The 23,275-nt window shown below is 45.2% G+C and overlaps 1 protein-coding gene across 5 annotated transcripts in view; it reads right to left on the bottom strand.

The window, feature by feature from the left end:
* The window catches only part of LOC122541250 (ral guanine nucleotide dissociation stimulator-like), a 217,338-nt gene that overhangs the window by 43,971 nt on the left and 150,092 nt on the right, over positions 1-23,275 (bottom strand). For all 5 annotated transcript variants that reach the window (XM_087979491.1, XM_087979488.1, XM_087979490.1 and 2 more), the window contains exons 4-6: positions 19,180-19,254; positions 17,393-17,589; positions 5,400-5,533 (exon numbers count right to left, since the gene is read on the bottom strand). In XM_087979491.1, coding sequence (XP_087835617.1) covers positions 5,400-5,533; positions 17,393-17,589; positions 19,180-19,254 — 406 coding nt within the window. The remainder of the gene's footprint in view (positions 1-5,399; positions 5,534-17,392; positions 17,590-19,179; positions 19,255-23,275) is intronic.

Raw genomic sequence — 23,275 nt, 5'->3', positions numbered from 1 at the left:
ATGTGGGACAGGGAGATCAGGAACGTAAATATGGGACTGGGGAGAGATCAGGAATGTAAATGTGGGACAGGGGAGAGATCAGAAACATAAATGTGAGACGGGGAGAGATCAGGAATGTAAATGTGGAACAGGATGTTAATTGGATTGAAACATAATAGCAAACTGAGGACTATTCTGCCCATCACTGCTGTGCCAACACAGCCAAACATCTGTCCCATTAGTTCCACTGCCCTGCCCTTTCAAAAATTATCATCCAAACCAATAATATCATGTCCTGCACTCCACATGAGCCAAATCTGCACTCTACGTTTAAAGCATTATAAATTCCACACATGCCAACTCCTTACAGCGCTATCTGGTGTGAAAAAACAACATCTAACACTCTGCCCTGAAATGATTAATGTTCCCATCCTCATGTCCTGATTTGAAGCTAACCCACCCAGCAAGACCCACGCTGGAATGGCAAGCAGGCATCTGACCCCCTCTTCATCAACCCGCGCCCCCTCACCCTTTAACTCCCCACAATCGCCACCTTCCTGTCCCCACTGGACAACAGAAGCCAAATACCAACACCGTATCTTGTGTCCATCGTCCATTTGCTTTGAAGACTTGTGCTTGAACGGGAAATAAACAACATGGGGGCAGCTGTGCTAACAGACATGACAATTGGCTCAGGGCAGGATATTGTTGTACCCTGCCTTCCATGGCCATCAGTTCTGAGCGCATCCGAGGTGGATTTCTGTCTCGTGAAGGAGACCTTTTTTAATCAGACATGCTCCTGCCACCGTCCCAAGCCTCTCTCTTGCCGTCGTCAATACTTAGCAAGAAAGACTGTGCAGGATCAGCCCGTGAGTAGGCCGGGGGCTGGTCTGCCTGAGGTCTTTGAGGATTCAGTGGGATTAATCTTGAGGCAGACACACAACAGGAGGAGGATCAGGCCATTTAGCCATTTGAACCTGCTTCGCCGTTCTATACAATCATGGCAGACCACAACTAGGGTCCACGCTCGTAAGATGGTCACTGATAAATCAAAAAAGGAGATCTCGGGAGGAAGTGTCATTAGCCGGAGAGTGCTGAGAGTCTGGATTTGTGAAGACATGAGTCATACCAGACTTGAAACCTGAATTTCATTTCTCTGCCCATAGATGGCTGCCAGAGCCGCAGAGCACCGCCTACATTTTCTGTTTGTTTTTCACGAGAACAGGGAGTGGGTGAAATGATAGTCTTGGAAAAGACGCTGGATAAACATTTGGAGGACTAAGGAACAGAACGCTGCGTTTGTGGCTTCGGGTCAGGGGAGGCAGGAGGTGAAACATGTGGAAAATAAACACTGGAGGAGATTGAAAGTTCCGTCAACACCCAGCTCATACTCTGGACTCACAGAGTCATGAGATGCACAGAAACAGACCCTTCGGTCCAACTCGTCCATGCCGACCAGATATCCTAAATCTCATTTCATTTCCCAGCATTTGGCCCACATCCCTCTAAACCCGTCCTATTCAATTACCCATCCAAATGCCTTTTATATGGTGTAATTGTACCAGCCTCCACCACTTCCTCTGGCAGCTCATTCCATACACGTACCACCCTCTGTGTGAAAAAGTTGCCCCTTAGGTCCCTTTTAAATCTTTCCCCTCTCACCCTAAACCTATGCCCTCTATTCTGGACTCCCCCACCTCAGGGAAAGACCTTGTCTACTTATCCTATCCATGCCCCTCATGGTTTTGTTAACCTCTATAAGGTCACCCCTCAGCCTCCGACGCTCCAGGGAAAACAGCCCCAGCCTGTTCAGCCTCTCCCTGTAGCTCAAATCCTCCAACCCTGGCAACATCCTTGTAAATCTTTTCTGAACCCTTTCAAGTTTCACAACATCTTTCCGATAGGAAGGAGATCGGAATTGTACACAATATTCCAACAGTGGCCTAATGATAGTTGTGATTTCTCTTTCTCTCTCTCGATGCAGCTGGGTTGCTTTTAATTGCAGATTTCAGCCCAGTGCCAGTACAGTGCGGCAGTCACACTTTATGACTCACTGCTTCAGATGAGCAAGTTCAGGTACTGGGTACCTCGCTGCAGGTGAAATGATGGTAGTGATTCACACAGAGTCTCGTCCTGACACCAACAGAGTGAGGGGTCAACTCCTACCAACTCTCACCCCCTCCACTAGAGGGAGGAACTCCAGTTCCGGGCTGGTTTTAACCTCACTGGCTGGGCTGGAGTCTCCCCCTGGTGGTGCATGTTTGACAGCTCATCAAGGCCTTTTCCCTGAAGTGTGGGAGACCAAAACTAGAGGTGTAGGGTGAAAGGGGGTAGATTTAAAAGGGACCTGAGGGTCAACTTTTTCACGCAGAGGGTGGTGCGTGCGTGGAACAAGTTTCCAGAGGAAGTGGTGGAGGCTAGTACAATTACAGCATTTAAAAGGCATCTGGATGGGTATGAATAGGAAGGGTTTGGAGGGATATGGGCCTAATGCTGGCAAATGGGACCGAGATTAATTTGGGATATCTAGTCAGCACGGACGAATTGGACCGAAGGGTGTGTTTCTGTGCTGTACGACTCCATGACATCACTGGGAGTAAAATCAGGGCAATGTCATAGAGTCATAGCGACATTCAGCATGGAAACAGACCAACCCATCCATGCCGACCAGATATCCTTAACATAATCTAGTCCCATTTGCCAGCACTTGGCCCATCTACCTCCAAACCCTTCCTATTCATATACCCATCCAGATGCCTTTTAAATGTTGTAATTGGACCAGCCTCCACCACTTCCTCTGGCAGCTCATTCCATACACGCACCACCCGCTGTGTAAACAGTTGTCCTTTAGGTCCCTTTTATAACCTTCCTCTCTCACCCTGAACCTATGCCCTCTAGTTCCGGACTCCACCATCCCAGGGAAAAGACCTTGTCGATTTACCCTATCCATGTCCCTCATGATTTTATAAACCTCTGCAAGGTCACACCTCAGCCTCCAATTTAGGCATCCTCCCTCCCATCGCCTCAGGCCTGTAATGGCCAGGATGAGTTAAATCGAACCCCCACTTTCTCATAATGAGTGTACCCCGTGAAAAGAGATCTCCTAGAGCACAAGCAGCTGTAGTTGTCTAAGAGCAGAAACTCATTGACTGCAGCAACAGCTGAACTTAGAGAAACCTCTCCACCGATCTATGCAGGCTGCATGCAACGGGTGCAGCACCGAAACTGTCGTAACTCACGGACCTCAGAAAACACAGCAATTCCTGGATTAGTTTCCAAGTGTTGAAGGAGAAAAATGGAGAGGGGGTTGATGCCTTTTTTTAATCAGTGCACAGGTCTCAGCTAAACTGTTGAAAAACAGAAGCATATGTCTGTCCATCTGTTCCAAATGTTTCTCTTGATAATTTGGCAGACGCTCCCATTAAAAAAGTCCAAGAACTGTGAATGCATCTGACTCTCAGCAGCCAATGTTTACATAGTTCAGAGGATATCACTTAAGCTGACATTTTTTTTTGAACCGCCTTTTTCACTGCCTGTTTGTCTATTCATACAACATTGAGAGGGGCGAATCGAGCATTAGCTTTTTGTCTTTTAACTCGAAGAATGGCTGAATTTGATGTTAGGCCACGGTAACAGGGGCTTTCGTATTCCAAAAGGAATGTTAAATGGCTGTTTCAGTTTTGAATCCAGACTACATAACCACGATTCTCAACACCATTGGGACAGCACGGTGGCTCAGTGGTTAGCACTGCTGCCTCACAGCACCAGGGACCTGGGTTCAATTCCAGCCTCGGGTGACTGTCTGTGTGGCGTTTGCACATTCGCCCCGTGTCTGCATGGGTTTCCTCCCACAGTCCAAAGATGTGCGGGTCAGGTGAATTGGCCATGGGAAATTACCCGTAGTGTTAGGTACATTAGTCAGAGGGAGGTGGGTTGCTCTTCGGAGGGTCAGTGTGGACTTGTTGGGCCAAAGGGCCTGTTTCCACACTGTAGGGAAACAAATCTAATCTAATCCGTTCAGGTATTGTAAGCTACGTCTCAGAACTGAAAGGGTCCAGATCTATCAAAATGGAGTAGGAGGTGCCTTTCAAATGACCACCTCCCTGACAGAGTTGGGTACGGGAGCTGGCGTGCTGGAAAGCAATTGTCGGAAGCAGGAATGGGAGGTGGGAACGTCGGGAAGGGGACCCTCCTGTCAGTGCTAAAGATCTCCTGTCTTCGCCTGACTCCATGAGAACCTGGAAGGTAGGAGGTCACGCCCATTAAAATTCATTGCTTCTCCTAGAGCATTCAGTCAGTCCCATTTCCCCCCATCCTATCCGGGATTCTCAAACACCCACCCAATTCCCTTTTGGAATCCGTTACTGTCTCTACTTCCATCACCTTTCACAGGCAGTGTGCTAATAGAGTCACGGAACAGACCCTTCGTTCATGCTGACCATAATCCCAAACTAAACTATTCCCACCTGCCTGCTCCTGGCCCATATTCCTCCCAACCTTTCCTATTCATGGACCTATCTAAATGTCTGTCAAACACTGTATCCTTAAGTATATCCACCACTTTCTCTGGAAGTCCGTTCCAAACACAAATCAGTCCGTGGGTTACAACATTCATTACCACTTTGCTGTATAGAATGGTTAAATCTCGCATCCCCTTATCCATCCCCTTGCCACCAAAAGATTAAATCTGTGTTGACTCGTCCCTGGTCTCTTTAGATAATGGCAAGAGGATTTCTTTAGCAACTTGATTCAACCCATCAGAATGTTGTAACCGCTCAACAACCCTTACATAACCCCCAGCTTCTCCAGCCTCTGTCTGGAGTTAAAGTCCCTCACCTCTGGAACTATTCTGGGAACTCTCTTTTGTACACTGAGCGATCTATCTATCCATCCATCCATCTATCTATCTCCCTCTCTCTCTCTTTGTCTCTCTCTCTCCCCCTCTCTCTCTGTCCCCGTCCCTCTCCTTCTCTCTCTATCTCTATCTCTCTCTCTGTCTCCCTCTCTATCTCCCCCCCTCTCTTCCCCCCCCCTCTCTCTGTCTCTATCTCCCTCTTTGTCTCTCTCTTTCTCTACCTATCTCCGTCTCTCCCTCTGTCTCTCTCCCCCACTTCTCTCTCTCCTCCCCGTCTCCCTGCCTCTCTCTCTCTGTCTCCCTCTCCCCTTCCTCTCTCTCTCTCTCTGTCTGCATTCCCCCATTGTCTCCAACTCCCCCTCTCTCTCTCTATCTCTGTCTCTCTCTCTCTCTCCCCTGACCTCTCTCTCTCCCCCCCCCCCGCCGTCTCTCTCCTTCTCTCTCTCTGCCTCCGTCTCTCTCTCTCTTTGTGTGTCGGTACTAGCCTGGCCTACTGGCCACCTGCCTGCGTTGCCTGATTATCGGATAATGGGGTTGACAGAGTGAATCAAGATTTAGGACTCACCGCATCGATCATAGTCAGCTGCGCAGCCGTCACATCTGCCGTGAAGGTCAGGATATCGACTGTTTCATCTTTCTGCTGAGGCTTGGTCCCAGTCTCCTCAGTCTGGGTCAGCTCGTGGACCTGCTGGTCTTGAACTGTCAATCGGAAACATTCATCACTGGGACACGGGTAAATACCGACCCGTACACATATCAGCGGGAGCATCCGAAACCAGCGATGCAGATGGAGAGGAGCTAGTTCCACCTAACTCTCAAACTGAGGAAAGGTGGGTCACGGTCTAAGGGTGGGAGAAAAATTCCGAACCACTTCTCCACACAAAGGCTGGGAAAAGCCTGAAAGGGTGGCACAGTGGCCCAGTGGTTAACACCGCTGCCTCATAGCACCAGGAAGCCAGGTTCGATTCCACCCTCAGGCAACTGTCTCTATGGAGTTTGCCCACTCTCCCGGCGTCAGTGTGGGTTTCCTCCCAGAGTCAAAAGATTAGAGTGGATTGGCCATGCTATATTACCCACAGTGTTCAGGGACGGATAGATTGGCCATGGCAAAATGCCCCATGGTGTGCAGGTTGGGCGGGTTAGCCATGGGAAATGCAGGGAGAGAGAGGCACGTGGGCAGGTCTGGGTGAAGATGTTCTTCGGAGGGCCGGTGTGGAGTCGATGGGCCAAATGGCCTGACTCCACACTGTTGGGGTTCTATGAAACGCCTTCCACTAAGAAATACCTGTTGATGCTGGGGTCACCTGTGCACTTCAAGTCGGTGATTGAGTAGGAGAGAAATAGATTCTTTTTTTTTCAGATTTGAAAGGTAGCGAGCACTGAGGTAGTGGGTCCGCCATAATCATATTGTTAGTGATTGTAACGCGATCAGCCGGGTCGACCTCACAGAGTGAAAGTTCCCTGATTGGGGCTGTTAATCCAGTCCAATCAGGGAGCTCTGGCTGACATTAAAAAAAAGGTATAGTGACACTCTCGTACCTGACTCTGAATGAGGCAGTGTTCAAGTCAAATAAAACTAAAGGGTCACTGAGTGCTGGCCTCCGTGGAGGTATTTGAATATTGACTGGTGGATCCTGTTCCTAATTTCCATGTTTCTATGATTTTTGGAGACCAAACGTGTTCCGGGATATGGGACAAACACTGGTTCGCAGAGTTTGGTCGGAAATCAACCAGGGTCTCCTTCAGCGTCGACGCGAGGTTGAGAAACAAAATACGGCACCTTCCAGTTGCCGTGCCCCGACTTAGCACCATCGTTGATGCATCGCTATAAACAAAAACGCAACGGGAGTGAGACCAATGGGACGGCTCTTTCAAAGGCACAAGCACGATAGGCCGAACGGCCTCCTCCTGCCAAGTCTTGTTCCCTGATGTTGCTTCACAACCATTTTCCCGCTGTGCCGCAGTGCCCCAGGGTGACCCCACCCCTGTGTGTGAAAATCTGGGATCTACGGGATTCTCTCGAGGGGGTTTCAGGGAGAAAGCGAGGAGGGCTCAGTTCTTGAACTGGGAGTCTGGGGGAGGGGAAAGGAGAAAGCGTAGGCCTCAGTCATTCAGGAGGAGCAGGGAAAGGCAGAGGGTTAAAAACACAGCGTTCCTACAAAAGCTGACAAAAAAATAAATAAAAATTCACACATCTGTTGTTTTTTTTTGGAAGGGCAACTGAAAGGGCAGTGGCCATGCCCCAGAATTACCAAACTCTGAGACAGGCCTCAGAGCTGGGGAACATGTGCCTGAAAGTTCAAATATACCACATCTACTGGCTTCCCCTCATCCAGGTCTTTTTTTTGGTCACATTCTCACAGAATTCCAGTCGATGCTTTCCCTTTTGCAAATCCACATGCTCCCTTCTTAGTTCTTTTACAAGCGACCCTAGCACTTTCCCCACTACATCTGGGATGTAGATTATGAAGCCCTGGGAATTAATCATGGTTAATTCCATCAGTTGCCCCAACACATTTCCTCACACAATAAAGCTGCAAACGCCAGAAGCTGAAACAAAAACAGAAATGGCGAGAGAAACTCAGCCGGTCTGGTAGCATCTGTGGAAGGAAAGTAGCGTTATCATTTTCAGTGACCTTTCTTCAGTTAACACTCTGCTGTCTGCGCACAGATGGTGTCTTGCTGGTTGAGTTCCTCCAGAAATTTCTGTACTTCTAACTTCAGCTCCTCCCAGTCACTAAAAGCTGTGTTCACTAACATCTCTAGCATGCTATTTGTGCCCTCCTTTGTGAACCACAGAACCAAAATATGTCTTTAGTCGGTCAGTCATTTATGTATTCACCATTAGAAATTCTTCTGTAAGGGCCTTCATTCATCTTCACCAGTCTTTTTTCCTTCACATATCTATAGAACCTTTTATCGTCAGCACTTAAATTCTCAGAGTGCTACAAGGGGGGGCTTTTTCTTTCTTAATCGATTCCTCTTTTGCTGAATTCTTGTCTCTATGTTTTCTAGCTAATTTGTATGCCGCTTTCTTGGATCTACTACCATCTCGAATTTCCCTTGTGAACCACAATCTGGCCACCTTTCCCATTTTATTATTGTGTCAGACGAAGGAAGGAACAATTGGGGCACGCTTTCGAAGGTGGGTGGCATGGTGGCTCAGTGGTTAGCACTGCTGCCTCACAGCGCCAGGGAGCCGTGTTCAATCCCAGCCTTGGCTGACTGTCGGTGTGGGGTTTATAAGTTCTCTCCCAGTGTCAGTTTCCCTCATAATCCAAAGATGTGCACGTTAGGGTGGATTGGCCATGGGAAATGGAGGGGAGGGGTTGCACCTTGGTGGGATGGACCGAACAGTTTGCGTCCACACTGCAGGTGATTCTATGTTAGCAACTACCTTTCCCCTGTCATTCCTCTGAGTGATGTTCCCTAACCTACCATCGTCAACCTGTGTGTTGTAGCTTCCTCATTTTAGATTCAGGAACTTGGTCGCAGAATCAACTAAGCCACACTCTAACTTGAGAAATTACAAATAACTAATGCTAGCATTTGAGAGCTGGGCAGATAGATGGAGTTGAGTTGACAGACACAGATTGACCAATCTCCCCTTGCTTCACTTTCTCAAACTGTTTTTTTCTCCATTGTGTGACCTCAATTATTGCACCATTTCCTTGCTTCACCTGGTTCCACACGTTAATAAACATTCTCAAAAAAAAAGTACCACCCAGCTTCCATTTTCTCCCAAAACTTCCTAACTCTAACCCTAATCTGTCATCGTTTCAGCATGTCTGAGAGTTCACACTCTGCCTGAATTAATTCGGTTTGGGGTTAATCCCACAACACAGTTAGGAAACAGGGGTTTCAGATAGTGATCTTGGGGGAGGTAATCAGAGAATGCTGTTGAGAGAAGTAACTAGACATTGTTATTGGGGGGGTAATTAGAGAGTGTCGTGTGGGGCAATTAGAATGTGTTGTTGGGGTAATGAGAGTCTGGTTGAGGGGGAATTAGAGAGTGTTGCTGGGGGTAATTTGAGAGTGTTGTTGGGGAGGTAATGAGGGAATGTTGTTGGGGGTAATTAGAGAGTATTGTTGGGGTAATTAGAGAGTTTTGTTGGGGAGGTAATGAGGGAATGTTGTTGGGGGGTAATTAGAGAGTGTTGTTGGGGGGTAATTAGAGAGTGTTGTTGGGGTAATTAGAGAGTGTTGTTGGGGGGTAATTAGAGAGTGTTGGGGTAATTAGAGAGTTTTGTTGGGGAGGTAATGAGGGAATGTTGTTGGGGGTTAATTAGAGAGTGTTGTTGGGGAGGTAATGAGGGAATGTTGTTGGGGGTTAATTAGAGAGTGTTGGGGGGTAATTAGAGAGTTTTGTTAGGGGGCAATGAGAGAGTGTTGGGGTAATTAAAGAGTTGTTGGGGGCAATGAGAGTGTCATTGGGGGTAATTAGAGAGTGTTGTTGGGGTAATTACAGAGTGTTGTTGGGATAATGAGAGTGTTATTGGAGGCAATGATGGAGTGTTATTGGGGTAAGTAGAGAGTGTTGATGAGGGGGTAATTAGAGAGCATTGTTGAGGGTAATTAGAGAGTGTTGTTGGGAGGGTAATTAGAGAGCATTGATGGGGGCAATGAGAGTGTTATTGGGGCAATTAGAGAATGTTGTTGGGGGCGTTATTAGAGCGCATTGTTGGGGGTAATTAGAGAGTTTTATTGGGGGTAATGAGGGAATGTTGTTGGGGTAATTAGAGAGTGTTGTTGGGGGTAATTAGAGAGTGTTGTTGGGGGAGTAATGAGGGAATTATTTGGGGGTAATTAGAGAGTGTTATTAGGGGTAATTAGAGTTTTGTTGTTGGGGTAATGAGAGAGTCTGGTTGAAGGGTAATTAGAAAGAGTTATTAGGGGTAATTAAAGAATGTTGTTGAGGGTAATTAGAGAATGTTGTGGGGGTAATTAGAGAGTGTTATTAGGGGTAATTAAAGAATGTTGTTTGGGTTAATTGAGAGTGTTGCTGAGGGGTAATTAAAGAATGTTGTTGAGGGTAATTAGAGAATGTTGTGGGGGTAATTAGAGAGTGTTGTTGGGGTTAATTAGAGAGTGTTGTTGGGGGGTAATTAGAGAGTGTTGTTGGGGTGTGATTAGAGAGTGTTGTTGGGGGGTAATGAGGGAATTTTGTTGGGGGTAATTAGTGAGTGTTATTAGGGGTAATTAGCGTGTGTTGTTGGGGTAATGAGAGTGTCTGGTTGAAGGATAATTAGAGAGTGTTATTAGGGGTAACTAAAGTGTTGTTGAGGGTAATTAGACAGTGTTGCTGAGGGAGAATTAGAGAGTGTTGTTGGGGTGTGATTAGAGAGTGTTGTTCGGGGGTAATTAGAAAGTGTTGTTGGGGGTAATTGGATAGCCTTGTTGGGGACAAATGGGAGAGTGGTGTTGGGGGATAATTAGAGAATATTATTGTGGTGGAGAGTGTTGTTGGGGGTATTTAGAGTGATGTTGGGGGTAATTAGAGAGTATTATTGGGGGAACTGAGAGAGTGTTGTTGGGGGAAATGAGGGAGCGTTTTGGGGATAATTAGGGAGTGTTGTTGGTGGTAATTAGACAGTGTCATTGGGGGGGTATTAGAGTGATGTTGAGGGTAATTAGAGAGTATTATCAGGGGAAATTAGAGAGTGTTTTGGGGGGTAATTAGAGAGTGCTGTTGGGAAGGTAGTTAGAAAGTGTTGGGGGGTAATTAGAGAGTGTTACTGGGATAAATAGAGAGTGCTATTGGGAGGGCAATTAGAGTGTTGTTGGTGGTAATTAAGAGTGTTGTTGGGGGTAATTAGAAAGTGTTGTTTGGGGGTAAGTAGAGTGTCATTAGGGGCAATTAGAGTGTTGTTGGGTTAATAGAAGTGTTGTTGTGGCAATGATAGAGTGTTGTTGGGGGTAATGAGAGTGTTGTTGGGCTGGTAGTGAGAGAGTATTGTTAGGGTTTAGTGAGAAAGTGCTGTTAGTGGGTAATTAGAGGGTGTTGTTAGTGGGTAATAAGAGTGTTGTTAGTGGGTAATTAGAGTGTTGTTGGGCTGGTAGTGAGAGAGTATTGTTAGGGTTTAGTGAGAAAGTGCTGTTAGTGGGTAATTAGAGGGTGTTGTTAGTGGGTAATAAGAGTGTTGTTGGGCTGGTAGTGAGAGAGTATTGTTAGGGTTTAGTGAGAAAGTGCTGTTAGTGGGTAATTAGAGGGTGTTGTTAGTGGATAATAAGAGTGTTGTTGGGGGTAATTAAAAGGTGTTGTTAGTGGGTATATAGAGGGTGTTGTTAGTGGGTAATAAGAGAGTGTTGTTATGGGGTAATTAGAGTGTTGTTAGGCTGGTAGTGAGAGAGTATTGTTGAGGTTTAGTGAGAGAGTGTTGTTAGTGGGTAATAAGAGAGTGTTGTTTGGGGCAATAAGAGTGTTGTTAGTGGGTAATCAGAGGGTGTTGTTAGTGGGTAATTAGAGGGTGTTGTTAGTGGGTAATAAGAGAGTGTTATTTGGGGTAATTAGAGGATGTTGTTAGTGGGTAATAAGAGAGTATTGTTAGTGGGTAATTAGAGGGTGTTGTTAGTGGGTAATAAGAGAGTGTTGTTTGGGGTAATTAGAGGGTGTTGTTAGTGGATAATTAGAGAGTGTTGTTCGTGGGTAATTAGAGGGAGTTGTTAGTGGGTAATTAGAGAGTGATGTTATGGGGTAATTAGAGTGTTGTTGGGATGGTAGTGAGAGAGTGTTGTTGGAGTTCAGTGAGAGAGTTGTGAGTGGGTAATTAGAGGGCGTTGTTAGTGGGTAATAAGAGAGTGTTGTTATGGGGTAATTAGAGTGTTGTTAGTGGGTAATTAGAGAGTGTTGTTGGGGGGCAGTGAGAGTGTTGTTAGGGGATAGTGACAGAGTGCTGTTGTGGGGTAATTAGGGAGTGTTACTGGGCAGTAAATAGACAGTGTCGTTAATTGATAATTAGAGTTTTTGGGGGGGTAATTAGAGAGTTGTTGGGGAATTAGAGAGTGTGTTGGGGGTAATTAGACAGTGTAGTTGGGGGTAATAAGAGAGTGTTGGGGTAATTAGAGAGTGTCGGGGTAATGAGAGAATGTTGTTGGGGGTAATTAGAGAGTGTTGTTGGGGTAATTAGAGTGTGTTTTGGGGTTAGTTAGAGAGTGTTGTTGGGGTAATTAGAGAGTGTTGTTGGGGGGTAATTAGAGAGTGTTGTTGGGGTAATTAGAGAGTTTTGTTGGGGAGGTAATGAGGGAATGTTGTTGGGGGTAATTAGAGAGTATTTTGGGGGTATTTAGAGTTTTATTGGGGGTAATGAGGGAATGTTGTTGGGGTTAATTAGAGAGTGTCATTGGGGGTAATTAGAGGGTATTGTTAGTGGGTAATAAGAGAGTGTTGTTATGGGGTAATTAGGGTGTTGTTAGTGGGTAATTAGAGGGTGTTGTTGGAGGGCAGTGAGAGAGTGTTGTTAGGGGATAGTGTCAGAGTGCTGTTGTGGGGTAATTAGGGAGTGTTGTTGGGGTAATTAGGGAGTGTTTTGGGGTAATTAGAGAGTTTTGGGGGGTAATGAGGGAATGTTGTTGGGGTTAATTAGAGAGTGTCGTTGGGGGTAATTAGAGAGTGTTGTGTGGGGGTAACTAGAGAGCATTGTTGGGATAATTACAGAGTGTTGTTAGGGGGCAATGAGAGAGTGTTGTTGGGATAATGAGAAAATGTTGTTGGGGGCACTGAGAGAGTGTTGCTGGGGGAGTAATTAGAGAGTATTGTTGGGAGTAATTAGAGAGTGTTGTTGGGCGGATAATTAGAAGGTGTTGTTAGGGGTATTTAGAGAGTATTGTTGGGGGGTAATAAGAGAGTGTTGTTAGGGGTAATTAGAGAGTGTTGTTGGGGTATTTAGAGAGTGTTATTGGGGGGTAATTAGAGAGTGTTGTTAGGGGTATTTAGAGAGTGTTGTTGGGGGGTAATTAGAGAGTGTTGTTGGGGGGTAATTAGAGAGTGTTGTTGAGGTAATTAGAGGGTGATGTTAGGGGTACTTAGAGAGTATTGTTGGGAGTAATTAGAGAGTGTTGTTGGGCGGATAATTAGAAGGTGTTGTCAGGGGTATTTAGAGAGTGTTGTTGGGGGGTAATTAGAGAGTGTTGTTGGGGGTATTTAGAGAGTGTTGTTGGGGGGTAATAAGAGAAGAGTGTTGTTAGGGGTATTTAGAGAGTGTTGTTGCGGGGTAATTAGAGAGTGTTGTTGGGGGGTAATTAGAGAGTGTTGTTAGGGGTAATTAGAGAGTGTTGTTGGGCGGATAATTAGAAGGTGTTGTTAGGGGTAATTAGAGAGTGTTGTTGGGGGGTAATTAGAGAGTGTTGTTAGGGGTATTTAGAGAGTGTTGTTGGGGGGTAATTAGAGAGCTGTTGGGGGCAATGAGAGTGTTATTAGGCAATTAGAGAGTCTTGTTGGGGGGGTTATTAGAGAGCGTTGTTGGGGGTAATAAGAGAGCGTTGTAGGGGTAATTAGAGAGTTTTATTTGGGGGGTAATGAGGGAATGTTGTTGGGGGTAATTAGAGAGTGTTATTGGGGATAATGTGAGAGTGTTAGGGGTAATTAAAGAGTGTTCTTGGAGGTAATTAGAGAGTGTCGTTAGGGGTAATTAGACAGTGTTGTTGGGGGTAATGAGGGAATTTTGTTGGGGGTAATTAGTGAGTGTTATTTGGGGTAATTAGAGTGTGTTGTTGGGGTAATGAGAGTGTCTGGTTGAAGGATAATTAGAGAGTGTTATTAGGGGTAATTAAAGTGTTGTTGAGGGTAATTAGAGAATGTTGTTGGGGTAATTAGACAGTGTTGCTGAGGGAGAATTAGAGAGTGTTGTTGGGGTGTGATTAGAGAGTGTTGTTCGGGGGTAATTAGAAAGTGTTGTTGGGGGTAATTGGATAGCCTTGTTGGGGACAAATGGGAGAGTGGTGTTGGGGGATAATTAGAGAGTATTATTGTGGTGGAGAGTGTTGTTGGGGGTATTTAGAGTGATGTTGGGGGTAATTAGAGACTATTATTGGGGGAACTGAGAGTGTTGTTGGGGGAAATGAGGGAGTGTTTTGGGGATAATTAGGGAATGTTGTGGGGGGTAATTAGACAGTGTTATTGGGGGGTATTTAGAGTGATGTTGAGGGTAATTAGAGAGTATTATCAGGGGAAATTAGAGAATGTTTTGGGGGGTAATTAGAGAGTGCTGTTGGGAAGGTAGCTAGAACGTGTTGGGGGTAATTAGAGAGTGTTACTGGGATAAATAGAGAGTGCTATTGGGAGGGCAATTAGAGTGTTGTTGGGGGTAATTAGAGTGTTGTTGGGAGTAATTAGAAAGTGTTGTTTGGGGGTAAGTAGAGTGTCATTAGGGGCAATTAGAGTGTTGTTGGGTTAATAGAAGTGTTGTTGTGGCAATGATAGAGTGTTGTTGGGGGTAATGAGAGTGTTGTTGGGCTGGTAGTGAGAGAGTATTGTTAGGGTTTAGTGAGAAAGTGCTGTTAGTGGGTAATTAGAGGGTGTTGTTAGTGGGTAATAAGAGAGTGTTGTTGGGGGTAATTAGAGGGTGTTGTTAGTGGGTAATAAGGGAGTGTTGTTAGTGGGTAATTAGAGGGTGTCATTAGTGGGTATATAGAGAGTATTGTTAGTGGGTATATAGAGAGTGTTGTTAGTGGGTAATTAGAGAGTGTTGTTTGGGTAATTAGAGGGTGTTGTTAGTGGGTAATAAGAGAGTGTTGTTAGTGGGTAATTAGAGAGTGTTGTTTGGGGTAATTAGAGTGTTGATAGTGGGTGATAGAGAGTGTTGTTAGTGGGTAATTAGAGGGTGTTGTTAGTGGGTAATAGGAGAGTGTTGTTATGGGGTAATTAGAGTGTTGTTAGTGGGTAATAGAGTGTTGTTAGTGGGTAATTAAAGGGTGTTGTTAGTGGGTAATTAGAGGGTGTTTTTAGTGGGTAATAAGAGAGTGTTGTTTGGGGTAATTAGAGGGTGTTGTTAGTGGGTAATAAGAGAGCATTGTTATGGAGTAATTAGAGTGTTGTTAGTGGGTAATAAGAGAGTATTGTTTGGGGTAATTAGAGTGTTGTTAGTGGGTAATTAGAGGGTGTTGTTGGGGGTAATTAGAGGGCGTTGTTAGTGGGTAATTAGAGAGTGTTGTTTGGGGTAATTAGAGTGTTGTTAGTGGGTAATTAGAGGGTGTTGTTGGGGGGTAATTAGAGGGCATTGTTAGTGGGTAATAAGAGAGTGTTGTTTGGGGTAATTAGAGAGTGTTGTTGGTGGGTAATAAGAGAGTGTTGTTTGGGGTAATTAGAGGGTGTTGTTGGTGGGTAATAAGAGAGTGTTGTTTGGGGTAATTAGAGGGTGTTGTTGGTGGGTAATAAGAGAGTGTTGTTTGGGGTAATTAGAGGGTGTTGTTGGTGGGTAATAAGAGAGTGTTGTTTGGGGTAATTAGAGGGTGTTGTTGGTGGGTAATAAGAGAGTGTTGTTTGGGGTAATTAGAGGGTGTTGTTGGTGGGTAATAAGAGAGTGTTGTTTGGGGTAATTAGAGGGTGTTGTTGGTGGGTAATAAGAGAGTGTTGTTTGGGGTAATTAGAGGGTGTTGTTGGTGGGTAATAAGAGAGTGTTGTTAGTGGGTAATTAGAGGGTGTCATTAGTGGGTATATAGAGAGTATTGTTAGTGGGTATATAGAGAGTGTTGTTAGTGGGTAATAAGGGAGTGTTGTTAGTGGGTAATTAGAGGGTGTCATTAGTGGGTATATAGAGAGTATTGTTAGTGGGTATATAGAGAGTGTTGTTAGTGGGTAATTAGAGAGTGTTGTTTGGGTAATTAGAGGGTGTTGTTAGTGGGTAATAAGAGAGTGTTGTTAGTGGGTAATTAGAGAGTGTTGTTTGGGGTAATTAGAGTGTTGATAGTGGGTGATAGAGAGTGTTGTTAGTGGGTAATTAGAGGGTGTTGTTAGTGGGTAATAGGAGAGTGTTGTTATGGGGTAATTAGAGTGTTGTTAGTGGGTAATAGAGTGTTGTTAGTGGGTAATTAAAGGGTGTTGTTAGTGGGTAATTAGAGGGTGTTTTTAGTGGGTAATAAGAGAGTGTTGTTTGGGGTAATTAGAGGGTGTTGTTAGTGGGTAATAAGAGAGCATTGTTATGGAGTAATTAGAGTGTTGTTAGTGGGTAATAAGAGAGTATTGTTTGGGGTAATTAGAGAGTTGTTAATGGGTAATTAGAGGGTGTTGTTGGGGGGTAATTAGAGGGTGTTGTTAGTGGGTAATAAGAGAGTGTTGTTTGGGGTAATTAGAGTGTTGTTAGTGGGTAATTAGAGGGTGTTGTTGGGGGTAATTAGAGGGCGTTGTTAGTGGGTAATTAGAGAGTGTTGTTTGGGGTAATTAGAGTGTTGTTAGTGGGTAATTAGAGGGTGTTGTTGGGGGGTAATTAGAGGGCATTGTTAGTGGGTAATAAGAGAGTGTTGTTTGGGGTAATTAGAGAGTGTTGTTGGTGGGTAATAAGAGAGTGTTGTTTGGGGTAATTAGAGGGTGTTGTTGGTGGGTAATAAGAGAGTGTTGTTTGGGGTAATTAGAGGGTGTTGTTGGTGGGTAATAAGAGAGTGTTGTTTGGGGTAATTAGAGGGTGTTGTTGGTGGGTAATAAGAGAGTGTTGTTTGGGGTAATTAGAGGGTGTTGTTGGTGGGTAATAAGAGAGTGTTGTTTGGGGTAATTAGAGGGTGTTGTTGGTGGGTAATAAGAGAGTGTTGTTTGGGGTAATTAGAGGGTGTTGTTGGTGGGTAATAAGAGAGTGTTGTTTGGGGTAATTAGAGGGTGTTGTTGGTGGGTAATAAGAGAGTGTTGTTTGGGGTAATTAGAGGGTGTTGTTGGTGGGTAATAAGAGAGGGTGTTGTTGGTGGGTAATTAGAGGGTGTTATTAGTGGGTAATAAGAGAGTGTTGTTTGGGGTAATTAGAGTGTTGTTAGTGGGTAATTAGAGGGTGTTGTTGGGGGGTAATTAGAGGGTGTTGTTGGGGGGGTTGTGAGAGAGTGTTGTTAGGGAATAGTGACAGAGTGCTGTTGTGGGGTAATTAGAGAGTGTTATTGTGGGTAAATAGACAGTGTTGTTAATTGATAATTAGAGTGTTTTGGGGCGTAATTAGAGTGTTGTGGGGAAATTAGAGAGTGTGTTGGGGGCAATTAGACAGTGTTGTAAGAAGGTAGAGAGTGTTGTTATGGGATGGAATGGTGCTCACGGGGCTAATCGCGTTGCACTGCCAGTGGTGGTAATCTCACAGAGCTGTTTAGCGGATGCGGGGGGCTAACCGACAGTACCGTTGTTGTGGCATCGTCACCCCGCTGATTTAAGGGGGGCAATTCTCAGGAAGAGAGTTCCCAGTCACAACCCAGCCCCAAAGAAGGAACAGTTGGTACATTCTGAAGTCCCGGGTGGGGGGTCTGTGACCTGGAGGGAAAGAGAGTTTCTCCTGTGTGTCCCTGCTAAACTCACTAATGGTGTTCATCACTTTGACACATCAAATACAGTAATACTCCAGTGAACATCGAAGAAACAGAGGCTAGATGGCATACCATCGGTCGGTACTCTCCCATCGCTGATGGACAGACTCTCATTCTGTAACAGGAGATCTTCAGCTCGCCGCTCCAGATCCGAGCCCGGGCATTCGTGTCGGATATAAAGCACCAGGCGCTGCAGGCAGTCACCATCCAGGCCGAGGAAATCTTCCGAGTACTGTTCTAGCCACGTGGAGAAAACGGAGGAGGCCGTGCTGCAACGTGAAGGCAGGGCAGTTAGGAGACAGGACCTTGGGTCTGTTTCTGTGCTGTACATCTCTATGACTCTATGACCTTGATCAGATGGGCTAATGGGCTGAGGAGTGGCAAATGGAGTTTAATTTTGATAAATGTGAGGTGCTGCATTTTGGAAAGGCAAATCAGGGTAGGACTTATTCACTTAATGCTAAGGTCCTGGGGAGTGTCGCTGAACATAGAGACTTTGGCATGCAGGTTCATAGTTCCTTGAAAGTGGAGATGCAGGTAGATAGGACAATAGAGAAGGCGTTTGGTATGCTTGCCTTTATTGGTCAGTGCATTGAATATAGGAGTTGGGAGGTCATGTTGCAGCTGTACAGGACATTGGTTAGGTCACTTTTGGAATATTGCGTGCAATTCCGGTCCCCTTCCTATTAAAATTAAGTTAAACTTGAAAGAGTTCAGAAAACCTTTACAAAGGTGTTGCCAAGTTTGGAAGGTTTGGGCTTATAGAGAGAGGCTGAATAGGCTGGGTCTATTTTCTCTGGAGCACTGGAGGCTGAAGAGTGGCCTTATAGAGGTTTATAAAATTATGAGGGGCATGGATAGGATAAATAGAAAAGGTCTTTTCCCCAGCGTAGGGGAGTCCAGAACTTGAGAGCATAGGTTTAGGGTGAGAGGGGAAAGATTTAAATGGAACCTAAAGGGCAACGTTTTCAAGCAGAGGATGGTGCGTGTATGGAATGAGCTGCCAGAGGAAGTGGTGGAGGCTGGTACAATTACAGCATTTAAACAGCATCTGGATGGGTATATGAAGAGGAAGGATTTAGAGGGATATGGGTCAAATACTGGCAAATGGGGCTAGATTAGGTTAGGATATCTGGTCAGCACAGAAGAGTTGGACCGAAAGATTTTTGTCCATTCTATACAGACTCTAGGATATGGATTGAGTTATATTCCAATAGTTGAACAATAAGACTAGGAATTAATTACTCAGTGTAACATTTATTTATAGTGTGAAACATCACAAGCATGTACATCCTAAATCTGGTTTCAATGAGGGTCCCTTTAGATCTGAAACTTCAATTAATGCCCTCCAGCTGTAAATAATTAAAACCAACTGATGTGTCGTGAAGGGGAAGTAGAAATCTCAGCCAAAGTTAGCTGGCCAGCTCTTCCAAGTAATGGACTTTGCAATTCCCCACTGAGGTGATGAATTGGCTCTGGCTCATGCAAAGATGCCACTCCCGACAGAGTTGCACACCCTTAGTATTGCACTGGGTGTATCAACTGGGACATTTAGCTTCATGTCTCTGGAGTGGGCCTTTGAAACCACAACCTCCTTCTGTCGAGGTGAACGTGCTGCTTTCTGAACCATGACGGCAGAATTCGACATTGGTTGTCAAGTGCATTGTAAGGTCCTGGGGCCTAAGTCTTCCTCTCACACTGATTCATGATCACTTAGACAACCCCTTCATCTTTCCTTTTAGGTTTTTGGAGTGGGAATGGGTTCCCTGATTAGGCACCTCCTGGTGGCTTTGAATGAACTATTGCAGGAACGAACTCTCCAATAAGCAAAAGAGCAAATGAAAAGTGTCAAAACTTACTGTCGAAGATGGTCCCAATTGTTTAATGAACAGCAGTCTGTGGTCTCTCCTAGTTCTCGTTTTAAGTGGTCCAGCCTACGTGGATAGAAGGAGGAATACTTTTGACTCATGACCAATCAGTTACAATAGACAATAGACAATAGGTGCAGGAGTAGGCCATTCTGCCCTTCGAGCCTGCACCACCATTCAATATGATCATGGCTGATCATTCCTAATCAGTATCCTGTTCCTGCCTTATCTCCATAACCCTTGATTCCACTATCCTTGACAGCTCTTTCCAACTCTTTCTTAAATGAATCCAGACACTGGGCCTCCACTGCCCTCTGGGGCAGAGCATTCCACACAGCCACCACTCTCTGGGTGAAGAAGTTTCTCCTCATCTCTGTCCTAAATGGTCTACCCCATATTTTTAAGCTGTGTCCTCTGGTTCGGCACTCACCCATCAGCGGAAACATGTTTCCTGCCGCCAGAGTGTCCAAACCTTTAATAATCTTATAAGTCTCAATCAGATCCCCTCTCAGTCTTCTAAACTCAAGGGTATACAAGCCCAGTCGCTCCAGCCTTTCTGTGTAAGGTAATCCCGCCATTCCAGGAATTGACCTCGTGAACCCTCAATAGCCAGAATGTCTTTCCTCAAATTTGGAGACCAGAACTGCACACAGTACTCCAGGTGTGGTCTCACCAAGGCCCTGTACAGCTGCAGAAGCACCTCTTTGCTTCTATACTCAATCCCTCTTGTTATGAAGGCCAGCATGCTATTAGCCTTCTTCACTACCTCCTGTACCTGCATGCTTACCGTCATTGACTGGTGTACAAGAACACCCAGATCTCTCTGTACTGCCCCTTTACCTAAATTGATTCCATTTAGGTAGTAATCTGCCTTCCTGTTCTTGCCACCAAAGTGAATAACCATACATTTATCCACATTAAACTGCATCTGTCATGCATCTGACCACTCACCTAACTTGTCCAGGTCACCCTGTAATCTCCTAACATCCTCATCACATTTCACCCTGCCACCCAGCTTCGTATCATCAGCAAATTTGCTAATGTTATTGCTAATACCATCTTCTATATCATTAACACATATTGTAAAAAGCTGCAGTCCCAATACTGATCCCTGCGATACCCCACTGGTCACTGCCTGCCATTCTGAAATGGAGCCGTTTATCACTACTCTTTGTTTCCTATCAGCCAACCAACTTTCAATCCAAGTTAGTACTTTGCCCCCAATACCATGCGCCCTAATTTTGCTCACTAACCTCCAATGTGGGACTTTATCAAAATCTTTCTGAAAGTCCGGGTACACCACATCTACTGGATCTCCCTCGTCCATCTTCAGAGTTACATCCTCAAAAAATTCCAGAAGATTAGTCAAGCATGATTTCCCCTTCATAAATCCATGCTGACTCTGACCTATCCTGTTACTACTATCCAGATGTGTCATGATTTCATCCTTTATAATAGACTCCAGCATCTTTCCCACCACTGAGGTCAGACTAACTGGTCTATAATTTCCTGCTTTTTCTCTCCCACCTTTCTTAAAAAGTGGTATAACATTAGCCACCCTCCAATCCACAGGAACTGATCCCGAATCTATCGAACTCTGGAAAATAATCACCAACGCATCCATGATTTCTCGAGCCACCTCCTTCAGTACCCTGGGATGTAGACCATCAGGCCCCGGGGACTTATCAACCTTCAGACCTAACAGTCTCTCCAACACCAATTCCTGGCAAATATAAATTCCCTTAAGTGCAGGTCCTTCAGCCACTGTTACCTCAGGGAGATTGCTTGTGTCTTCCCCAGTGAACACAGATCTGAAGTACCAATTCAATTCTTCAGCCATTTCTTTGTTCCCCGTAATATATTCCCCTGTTTCTGTCTTCAAGGGCCCAATTTTAGTCTTCACTTTTTTTTGCTTTTCACATACCTAAAAAAGCTTTTACTATCCTCCTTTATATTTTTGGCCAGTTTACCTTCGTACCTCATTTTTTCTCTGCGTATTTCCTTCTTAGTAATCTTCTGTTGTTCTTTAAAAGCTTCCCAGTCCTCCATTTTCCCACTTATCTTTGCTATGTTATACTTTTTCTCTTTTAACTTTATATGTTTCTTAACTTCCCTCGTCAGCCACGGCCACCCATGCCTCCTCCTGGGATCTTTCTTCCTTTTTGGAATGAACTGATCCTGCAACTTCTGCATTATACACAGAAATATCCGCCATTGTTCCTCCACTGTCATCCCTGCTAAGGTATTGCACCATTGAACTTTGGCCAGCTCCTCCCTCATAGCTCCATAGTTCCCTTTATTCAACAATACCAACAACAACTGCTTTCCTTATCAACACGGATGTTCTGATGAAGAGTCACTGGATTCAAAATGTTAACTCTGCTTTCTTCCCATAGATCCTTCGATGCTCAATTTCTCCATCAATTTAGATTCATAGAGTCATAGCGATGTACAGCACAGAAACAGACCCTTCGGTCCAACTCCTCCACATTGACAGATAGCTTATCCTAATCTAGTTCCATTTGCCAGCACTTGGCCCATATCCCTCTAAACCTTTGCAATTCATGTACCAATCCGGATGCCTTTTAAATGTTGTAATTGTACCAGCCTCCACCACTTCCTCTGGCAGCTCATTCCATACATGCACCACCCTCTGCATGAAAACACTGCCCCTTAAATCCCTTTTATATCTTTCCCCTCTCACCCTAAACCTATGCCCTCTAGTTCTGGACTCGCCCACCCGAGGGAAAAGACCTTGTCTATTTACTCTCAGCCTTGGAACTACAGGTCATTCTGTTATAACGCGGGGTTTCGTCAACAAGAAATCACTGTAAAGCGATTGACGAATTCGGGATGCTTTATTGATAGCATGACCTTTAAAACCATGTGTGGCCGTAACGCGATGACATGCCAAAACATTAAGTGTGATTTCTAAAGAGCAACTTTTCTACAATGCCGGGCTGTGTTAACAAGAATGCAACCATCGTGTTACAGAAGAATTGGCTGTATATCTAATTCCTTGAAAACCTTCAATGTTTTGGGGCTCTTTTGATGGACACATCTCCAGACTGGGGAGAAAACCCACGCGGACATGGGGAGAATGTGCAAACTCCACACAGTCAGTTGCCCAAGGCTGGAATCGAGCGCGGGTCCCTGGCGCTGTGAGGCAGCAGTGTCAACCACTGAGCCACGGTGTTGCCTTAGAGGTCCGTGGGATCACTGCTTATTTCCTATCCTAGAGCACCCTGAATGTGGGCCCAAGCCAAAACAACGGGAAGCAGGAAGTCAGACAAATCTTTTCATGTGCTTTTGAGAAAGCTTACAGCAACTTAGGCAATTATCTGCGGAATTAGCCCTTAAAGAGACATTGTAACCAGCTTCAGCTTCAAAAGGCAATTGAAATTTAAACTAAAATGGTATTTTGTATCCAAGAAAGGCTTGAGGCCTAGCAAGGGGACACTGCTCAAGGTCCAATTGGGTTCGGACACTGCCAAAGAAAAGGAAGTCAATTTTCGGAGTTACCAACTCAAAAACTATTTCAAAGTGAAACACCAATATGTTGTTCTGGTTGGGGGTGGGGGAGATAATGCTCTCCAGCCCCTGGAGTGTGCATTACATGTGGAAGGCCCCAGTGGATGACATACACTCCCTCTTCAGGGACCACAGACGTAAACATGGAAGAGATACAAGTAGTCGATCCAACAGTCTGCTCGATATTTGGGTGTGTTAATGGCCTACTGTGGCCAGGCCCAGGAGCAAAACATCAATAAACCATCCCCCCCCCCACCCCGGTCGAAAGTGAGAATCCCTGCTCATCTAGCCTCCCGCCTGGTGGGGGCGCCTCTGAGTGGTATGACAGAATGCAAAGTTGGAGCTGGATGGTTGGCGGATGATAGGAGATTCCCAAAGTACTGAGAATCAATTCATACCCTTCGCCTTAGTGTACCATTAATACCTGCCCATCAAAAAAATGGCACACAGCCAACTTGACTAGAGGACACACTAGTGTTCTCGCTCCTTCCTGTTTGCTGGTCACCCCCTTCATCTGCAGGACCATCCTGCAGGCCATGGTGGGTGAGACGCACCC

Source organism: Chiloscyllium plagiosum, unplaced genomic scaffold (assembly GCF_037043375.1).
Source record: "Chiloscyllium plagiosum isolate Xiang-an unplaced genomic scaffold, Cpla_swu_hap1 HiC_scaffold_35, whole genome shotgun sequence".
Lineage (NCBI taxonomy): Eukaryota > Metazoa > Chordata > Chondrichthyes > Orectolobiformes > Hemiscylliidae > Chiloscyllium > Chiloscyllium plagiosum.
Note: the sequence above shows the minus strand (reverse complement) of the source record. Positions and strands in the feature narration are given on the sequence as shown.